This window comes from Myxocyprinus asiaticus, chromosome 3, assembly GCF_019703515.2.
Source record: "Myxocyprinus asiaticus isolate MX2 ecotype Aquarium Trade chromosome 3, UBuf_Myxa_2, whole genome shotgun sequence".
NCBI classification, from domain to species: domain Eukaryota; kingdom Metazoa; phylum Chordata; class Actinopteri; order Cypriniformes; family Catostomidae; genus Myxocyprinus; species Myxocyprinus asiaticus.
Window position 1 is genome coordinate 29,164,117 of NC_059346.1, and position 10,120 is coordinate 29,174,236.

Genomic DNA, 10,120 nt, shown 5'->3' on the forward strand with positions numbered 1-10,120 from the left:
TTTACAACCTGACAACTCAATGAGAAGAGCGCCATAGTGTTTCTAGAATTTGTGTGCATTGTCACCACTGTGCATATGAATGTTAGCATGCGTATTATGGGAATAGGTGTGTGAAAGGGGTGGTCATTAATCATACAGTCAAGCACAGCCCTTTTCCATGACACTAATAACACAGAAAGATATGAATTATGGATCAATGATACCTCTGACACATTCACACTGATGCATGCAAACAAACATTTAGGGCTGAAACGATTTCGTTATCGACAACATCGACAATAAAAAATTGTTGACAAAAATTTTCGTTGTTGAATAGTCGTTTGATCTCATTTAACGTAACATGAGATCACATTAAACTCTAATGATGAAGCACTGCAGTTCGTGCCTGACTGAGGAGAGGAAGAATTACACAGCTCACAGTCCAGATGCACTCTAAACTTTCCAAACAGCTTCAGGTGATGTAGATCGCAAATTATGAGGGAATTATAATGCACAAATACGAAATAAGTAAATACAGAAGCACTCTCGTTGTGGAATAAGTGGAGCTGGAGCTGCCGCTCCGCTTAAGCAAAACTTGTGTGTCGAGCGTCTTTAAAGGAAACACCCCGGCGTTACACCTTAAATGCAGTTATATTTAATACTGTCACACATTCATGGAAAGGAAGAGGCGAGAACCGGCTTGATAATATAAATAATAGTTTAATAATGGACTTACACCAAAAGACACAATCACACAGGTGTCAGACACCTGTCCATATCTCTGTCGCACTGCCGTCTCCAGTCGGCCTTTATCCCTCTCGGGCTAATCAGCCTGATTAGGAGCCAGGTGTGTAGAATCACGACCCGGCCCCACCCTTCGCCCTGCCACATTCCTCCCCCGCCCTCCGTCCTGCCACAAATGCATTATAGCTTTATTAAAGTTCAAATAATACAAAAGCAGATCATGTAAATAACTACAAACTCCGAAACTGGCATTTCTCTGTGCGGCCAGCGCCTCTTCTATGAGTTGCATGAATGTCCCTATACTGGAGTGAGAGATTGAAACTGCACCCGGCTGAGGCACACTCTGTCGTGGGGACGCTCATCCCTCGAGCGCGCACGCTTGCTGAAGCTAGATTGTAATGTGATGTCTCGTGACTTATTGAATCATAATATATTTGTCACTGTGCATTTCTTATTGTGAAGAAAATTGGCAATATGCAGCTTTATTAATAAGAGAGAGTTTGTTTTTTTGTGAGTTAAAGATGGATTGAAGTGAACAGAAAGGTAAGAGAGGGTAGTCTTCGCCCCATTATACACTGCAACAAAATACATTTTTGATTTGTTTTTGTTTTGGCTTGTTTTCCAATATAATTATCTAAAACTCCTTTAAAACAACGTGCATTTTCTTTAGCAGCTATACTGCAGAAGAAAAAAAATATCTGAGAATGTTGAATATAATATTAAAAATACAAATATTTAAAAAAAATCTAAAAATCCTTTAAAAAAGATGCATTCACCTGATAAGTAGCATATAAGACATTTAGACTTGCTTTTAGAGAACAGATCTTGAATATAAATATATTTTGTCTTTACCGCACTCGCAGAAGTATAACCAAGTGAAAAAATGCCTTTATATATAAAATACACTTATATTTAAAGGTACAGTATGTAAGATTCAGAAACCCTTGTTATTAATGACACCTGTGGCCGTTAAGTGAACTGCAGCCAGCTACCTGTTGCTCGTGCTTGCACTGGTGCACACACTCCATAGGGATGTGAGCGAGCATGCATCGGCCAAAACAGTGATGTAACATACAAAGAGACTGAACGTGATCCACAGGCATCATGCTGACAGATGAGGTAGCATAATTAAAATAACACAGTTATGATTGTTTTGAGACTAAACTAAAACTACTTATCAGCTAACATAGCATACTGATACACACATACAGCTACATACTACCGAACTATACCAGACAGTTTATTGTTGCTCTGCACTGTTATGTTTTGTATGTCATATGTTTTACTACGATCAAGAAACCAGCGTATTTGCTTAAATTTATCCTGTATACATGACTTTTAATATTAAGAGAAGATCGTTTAAATTATTTGAAAGTTACGAAGCATGGTAGCATGCAATTCGTCAGCGTTAGCAGGCAAGATCAAATTAGCTAAAATGACACAGATCAATCCTTATGGCACTATATTTCAGATGCTTTGTAGTTATGTAAATGTACCTGTCTAATCAGAAGAATGCCAATTCAGGGCCGGTTTTGATCCCCAAAACTGGTTTTGATCCCCAAAACCGAACGAAGGTCCCTCCAGGAATCAAATGCCCTGCCGATGTTCACTCTAGTTTTTGCTCGACCACGATCATGTTCCCGCTTAGACAGACGGGATTCAGTAGATAATTTTTTTTTTTTTTTTTTTGGCTTACTCTGAGTTTGTGTAGGAGTCGGTGTTGTGCTGTGAGCCGGACGTTTGCTGGATTCCATCTCAAAGATAACGTTACCTAGTGTTGCAGACTGTCTGTTGATGCTGTTGAATAGAGGAAGAGAAGCTATTACTGAGGCAAGGCTCTCGGGAGTGCGCATAAACATCACATCCTTTGGATTTTCCCGGCAAAACCGACCCATTCCCTTCGCATGAAAATCAGTTTACAGGCTTTAATAGGCAACCTAGGAAGTCCGGGAAGGGCTCATTTTTTAAGTTGCGTTACAAGCCGTTCACACATTGGCAAAAAAAGGCGAATATTACATGAAAATTGTTACATATTGCACATTTAAGATACATTCTCTTAAAGCAAGTCTAAATATATTATATGTTGCTTCTCAAGTAACTGTATCTTTGTTTTTTAAGTATTTTTAGACAATTTTAAATGGAAAACAAGACAAAAACACTTGAAAACAATAGGATTTTTTGCAGTGAATTTCATTACTGAATTAAACTTAATAAAATTATTTTTTTCCCCTTTAATTCAATGAATGTCATTGAGGTATTTTTCAAAGATGATTTTGTCCTCTTTATTGTTAGTAAGCATGTTTAATACAACCTTTTAAGTCGGACACAAGCTGAATAATCGGTTAAGAGCTAATGACTAATCGTTAGCAATAATCTCTGAATAGTCAAATAATCGTTCTAATAATCGTTAGATTAATCGATTATCAAAATAGCCATTAGTTGCAGCCCTACTAACGTTCTTGGACAGCAAAGCTCATTCCCAATACTGGTAAATAACTGGATTAATAATTTTTGACGTGTATCTAATATGCTATATCCCACTAGCTATGCATTTTTGATTGATTATGTTAAATTCTCTATGTCCTCTTCCACATGACATAAGTGAAAGTCACAAATCAGATTATGTCACTGGAAATCTCTTAATTCAGTAAATATATGTTCAACAAGCAGCGAAGCTTCTCCAATTTACATGATTGCACAAGAACTTTCAGTGTTTTGGGAGATTGAAATTTATTTTCATCCTCTAAGATTCACTTTGAGAAGTGTCATAATTTGGAGACCAGGGGGCGTATTACAGAAAACTTCCTATCTTAAGTCTTAAGATAAGATCTGATCAGTTAAGTTAGGATTTTTCACAAATTCATATTACAGAAGCAAATCTTAACTTGATTTTATCTTACAAAATCATATCTTATCTTTAAGTTAGGAAATCATAAATAACTCCATTGAGTTCCATAATCAACTCTTATGTCTGTTACCAAGCAACCAACAATGCACAAACTACTGCTGTGAAACAGATGAAAATGGAGAAACAAAATCAACACTTTTAATTTCAAGGCTGCAGAAATAAAAGTTTTGATAACTGCATTATCATATTTCGTGGGAGTCTGTAATTATTTTTTGTGTTTGTTTTTCATCAGAGTGCAGCACATCATCTGGGTCTTCCAAAAGTGTTTCCACCATCAAACATCGCTTTTCTCCGTTTGTATCTCTAAACAATTTTGTGTCATTCTCGGACAGTGCTATAGTTATAATACATACAGTAGTATTGTAATGTGACTGTAACCATCGGCTTTAAAATAAGTTTTCAGTTAGGATGCCAGTGGGGTTATCCTAAAGTTAGGACACCTTTTTAAGATTTTTGGCAAGTTAGGATGCTTCTGTAATACTCTTTTCCTATCTGTAGTTAAGATAAGATAATGCATTTAGAAAATGTTATTCTGTAATAGATTTTGTCCTACATGAGATCCTAACTGAAATTGCCATGGTTACCAAGCAGATAAGACAGAATTCTAAAATTTAGGATTTTTCTGTAATATCCCCCAAGGGCCCATATTACAGAATCTTCCTATCTTAAGTCTTAGGCCATCCACACTAATTTCTTTTTGTTTGAAAACTCATTTTCAGTTTCATAACATCATCGTTTTCCAAAGTACATGGTAATGCAAAGCGTTTTTTAAAAGCTCAGTTTTTGTTGGTGGAAAACCCTGTTCAAGTGTGGATGAAAGGCGCAAATGTAGCAAAATCGATGCGTTTTAAAATAAAAACCTTTTAGTGTGGATGTGGCCTTAATTTAAGATCTGACAAATGAAATTCTAAATGACATCCTAACAGAAATCTCCATGGTTACTAACAGACAAGATAGGTTTCTATAGTTATGTTGCGTCAAAGCCTTTCTAGCAAGTCAGTCCACGGGCAGCCATTTTTGGAATGCTCCCGTGAAGCTATTTTCAGTCATAAAAGTGCAGCTCCTATCTATTTGAATGGGTAAAGACCGAAATCTCCAAAAATGGTTGGTCAAGATTATGATCAAAGAACATATTTCAAATCAGAAGTAAAATCTGACAACACTGGTATCATAAATTGTGTTTCTTTACCTCATATTACCCTAAAAACTAAATCTTCCTGACTTGCATAGCTGATGCGCATTCTCGAGATGTCTGTTTCTTAAAGGTGATTGGCTCTTTTATCTGTAAGGCGGGATTTCCTTTCTACATCTTTTGACTGTTGGGCATTCCAATTTCTCCCATTTATTTTAATAGAAGTAGCCCGTCTCTGCTTAATATACTCTGGCTGTGTTCATGTTGTGTCAGAGTTACTGTAATTATGAGATAGCAACTCAGAGGTTCTGTTCGGAGATGTTCACATCCTGGGAACTCATTAGTTATCCGTTTCTATGACAACACTCATAACCAAAAAGTGGCAAAAGTGGTCATGTTCACATGCAGGCTAACACTTCATAATATACACATTTCATTATATAAGAGCAAAATGCAGTCATTAAAGCAAACAAGTCTCTCGCTGATATGGCGTCGGGTTACAGGCTCGCGCTCTGCACAGAGACCTGCAGGTGCGCTCGTTATAATACTGAAGCACTAACTAAGCTTTTTGTATACAGATATATAACAAATAATAAACTTGTGAAGATGAATAAACACCTTTGATAATAAACAACTGAGAAATCAGTCGAGTCTATAAGCATTACAAGTATTACATATTTCCATGGAAAAGTTTCTGAGGTAAAATCAATTAAGTTAAACATTAACACTCTCTAAGATGCATTTAAAACAGTGATGATGATGATGATGATGATGATGATGAATATTACTCACACACAGCAGCACCACATAAAGAAAAACAGACTTTTTCTTAACAAATAAACAAGAAGCCAGGAGACCTGTGCAAGCCAAAACTTTTGCGCATGGACTAAATTAGACTGCCTTGCCAGAAGGGTCCCTCTGGTGGACAAAATTGGTACAACATCCTGCATCTGTAATTCCCACAGTTGACAAATAAACTAATAATTTTGATGTAGTTGCTGACAACAGAAATTGGTGAAATTTAGCATGTGTCATCAGACTGTCTAGGTGTTTATTATCAAAATGATCATATTTGACAGAATAGATCCTGTGGAAACATTTGTTTTGGTGTCAAATTTCAACTGCTTTAATCAGCGTGGCACAAAAAGTTTTTCTTAAATTATAGCACGCCCTAGAAGCATATATGGATAAAATCTTGCACATGACCTCAGAATGTCCATGTGTTTTAGGTTTTGTTAACTGAATCTTGCGCTCACAAGATATTGGCCAATTAGTCATTATAGGCCACACCCAAAAATGTATTGGCTTATATCTTCCAAACAATTTACAGAATCAAATTTATTTTGATAACTTTTTGTCAGGAGGGTCTGTAGATGATATATACAACATTTTGTGCGAATCAGGAAGATGGCCTTGGATGAGTTCGAATAAGTAGCTTTTTCAAAAAAGTAAAATTGGAAGGGAATTTTTCTTGTGAAAACTGAAATCCATGTGACCATATGATTTAGGGGCACTGAAGGATTCAGAAAAACTAAAAAGTTTTATTCTAGCCTATACGGTTCTAGAGTTATTAGCAAAAACGTGAATTAGCTTATTATAGCGCCACTGTGTGGTCAATTTTCACAAAATGTTCTATACAGCTTCATGTGGAGACCCTGCTTGTGTATAATAAGTTTCATGACCTAACGGTTGCGGAGTTATGACAGTTTTTTAGTTGTTGTGCCCCCTATGGGCAGAACTGAATGAAAATTTGCATGCATCTTTGCATCTTGGCCCGCTGACGATGTGTAGCGAGTTTCGTTACGTTTGGACTTTGTGTTGAGTACAAATTGATCAATTAATCAAATTGTGTTCTAACGAAGGAATTATATCGCTAATATCTTCGGAACGATCTGACGTATCGAAATTCTTTGAATAACTTTTTGTCAGGAGGGTCTGTAGATTATGCATACAAATTTTCATGTGAATCAAACAAATGGTCTATGAGGAGTTAGAAAAATTCTAAATGGCGGAAAAAATTATAGATAGAAATGAAATCGGAGATATGTAGGGCTTGACTCAAGGAATCAGTGGAAAAAAGAATTTTTACGGTTGCAGAGATACAGTATGAGCCAAAACGTAAAAGTGTTTATTATAGCGCTACCTAGGTTCAGAAGGATGTGCATTTGTGCGCCTGAGTAGTGGGGGAGATTTGGTGTCTCCATGACTTATAGTCTCTGACACCCAGACACTTTTAGGGCAGAAAAAAAAAGAAGAACAAGAAAAAGAAGAAAATCAGCTTCGCTGCTTGGCCCCTTAAATATGGGTTCACTACCTTTAACTGTTGATGCCACTGCAATATTAGTTATTTTTATATGATGTCACGACTGTGAAGTCAGAGCTTTCATAGAATTCCGAGTTCACAACTTATTATCACAAGCTCCACTAAGAAGTTAATGCTTATCACAAGTCGGAATCTCATAATTACGGTCATTTCGACATGACGTGAATGCACCATTAGGATGTTTCTGTATTATATAATAGTTAGTTCCAGTCCTCGAATCTGATTAGACGATTCCAAGAGTTCAGATATGACTCATCGTTCAGTTTGATTTCACTGATTTGTTCACCATTTCTCTATTACATCTTTATGCTTTGGATAAAAGCTTCTGCTAAATGAAAGGGAATAAAAGTCGTTGTTTTAATGTTTTTTTTTTTTTTCACCAGGACACTGACGCGATAAGTATAACGAGACATGTAAAAATCATTTAGCAAAAATGTAAGTAGCTACTGTATAGTAACGTGTTTCTGTGAGACCAGGTTGGCATTGCTTATGGCCCCTTAATACTACATATTGATTCTATGTTGAAAATGGCCTCATTTGCACTCAGGTCTAATTTGTGTCCACAATAGTACACACAGCTCTTACTATTATTTAAAAAGAGGATGTCTGCTTTGGAATTACAACCCCTGTCTTTAATCTTTGGCAGCAGTGACATTTAACCAGAAGTGGAATTCATGAGCATGTTCACCTGAGCGAAGAACAGAATGCTGGGATATTAAAGATGGGTCATTTAGTTTAAAGAGAAGAGAAGACTGCTTTGGGGAAGCACCTGAAGCTTCCCGGGGAGCATGAGAACTCCATTCACACCCACTGACTTTTTCCAGAGGACAAATCAATTAGCAGGGTATTAAAGAGAGGCCTTGTGTGACTGGGTCCCCAGGCACTTAAACTTTAACTGAGAAAGCACTGCAAAATGCATGCACAAGCACATGTACACACATCACCACACTATAGACATACTCTAGAGAGCACACACAAAAATAAAACACATCCTGGCTTGGCACACACATACAGTGTACACAACTTCATGTGTACTCTTCAGAAAAACAAATGGGATCTAGGGGACCAGGACTGGGTAATGAAGGATTACTAATGTTTTGAAGCCTGAATATTTGTAATAGATCTAACACAAAATAACAGAGGAAAGAGAGAGAGATGCATGGAATTCTAAATAAAGCTGCCAACCAGCCATATTTACAAAGAACTAGATTGTCTTTGTCTAAGTATTAGTTTTGTTGGATCAAATTGGTGCATTGAGAGAGGTACTAAACCCCAGATCATAAGGTCAGTGACATATTCACATAAACAACAGATATGCTTCGGTGATCATGTGATTCCTTTTGATCAAGCTAAATACAAACTCTTTTAACCACATGGTTACACCATTAGAAGACCTGTATTTACATATTTCAACATTTTAGCATTCCTATAATGAATACTAATTATCAGGGTCTTTTTTAAACCTGGTATAAAACATAGATGTACGCAAGAGTGCATCACACGTTGAATATCATTAATAAAGCATAAACCTTCTGGCACACCAATTTTTTTTTTTTAGCACAACATGAGTAAACCTTGTGCCATTGTTAATACATGATCATGTGACATGTTCTATATACTTTGCATGTTTGTCATTGCAATCTCTTAAAGCAGATGACTGTGTGTCACTGAGTATCTGTCTGGATGGAAAATACATGTCAACTGTAAATAGCATTGATTTGAAAAAGGAAGAACACACTGTCTGTGTTAGCAGAGAAAAATTGGAGTGGGTCCATGTTGTGGGCACGCAACTTTTTTATCACTCTTTCTAGTAAAAACAACATACTGTACAGTACATCAAATCCTTGTAGTTTCCCAAATCCTAATGAAGCCTAGTTCTGAAGTGAAAATTATTTGAAACTGATCAAGCTAAATTATTACTAAAATAAACACTATTAAACAGACATACTAGCAAGTTGCTTTCATACAAGATCCGAAGTGTATGAAACAATATCATAGAGACATATTTCCTCAAGATAAATTGTTTTGTACTGTATTCTTTGTTAATCTTGGTGCGCTCAAAATGCACTTTAACAAATTCCATGCCTCATTTAACACATCTATTCTCAAAACAATAGAAAATTGCTGTTTGTTGCCTTGGCACTGTGAGTTCTATCCACATCCGTGCCCATTTCTCCAAAGTACCAGACAACAGAAGTGAGTTTAAGCTAGTAGGCTACTTTCTCTATCTGCCTGTGTGTATGTTTATTTTTGTGCACAAAAGAATAAGCTACCTGTGTTAAAAGGACGAGGTTATTCATTTTGTGCATGCAAAGAAACGTATTTATTTCTCAAATCAAGTTTTCTTTTACTGTTCTTTAAAGATATTTCAGGAGAAAATTGGCTTTAAAAAAAAAAAAAAAGTTCAAATAAGGGACACTCAAACCTTGTTGCATTTGAGAAAGTATTGCTTAAGTAATATCAGCTTTTCTGGATCTACATCTACTGTGTTGCACTGTAATCACTACCTCTCCACCCCTATGGGATGGTCCTACCTGAGACTTGAATCCATCCGTGATGTTGGCTTTGAGATGAATATAATAAGGGGTTCTCCATAGTGTTTCTTCTACTTTGCATGATTGCGGCTGGTAATCTGATCCAGTATGCGTGAGGACAATCTATTGAGAGAGTCGCGCATCCATTACCGCTGTCCGACGCTCCAAGTCGTCTCTCAGCTGCTGCAGTGTGTGCGCGTCAGGGAGAAGAGAGAGAGAGAGAGAGAGAGAGAGAGAGAGAGAGAGAGAGAGAGAGAGAGATTTACAGGATGATGCACATTTCCGCCTAAATTTACCAAAATGACCTTTTGTCTGTCACATTTGTCTGTAGTATAATGCGTGTTATTGACGGTCTCAATTTAAAGTCTTAAAACAATTAAATTCCTCGTGATAAAGAAAATAAACTTTATGAACGTTATGAACAGCCCACAGAACGCTGAAAAGCGAGACATGACACGGCCAGGAGGATAATGTTCGCGTAAGCATCTGTTTGTACAGTT

General features: G+C 36.8%; 1 protein-coding gene across 1 annotated transcript in view; it reads right to left on the reverse strand.

Annotated features, from left to right (window-relative positions):
• The window catches only part of si:dkeyp-72a4.1 (uncharacterized protein LOC100148058 homolog), a 70,193-nt gene extending 60,491 nt beyond the window's left edge, over positions 1-9,702 (reverse strand). Inside the window, 1 exon segment of the mRNA XM_051662972.1 lies at positions 9,621-9,702. Within this exon segment, the coding sequence (XP_051518932.1) occupies positions 9,621-9,702 (82 nt within the window).
• Between the last annotated feature and the right edge of the window lie 418 nt (positions 9,703-10,120).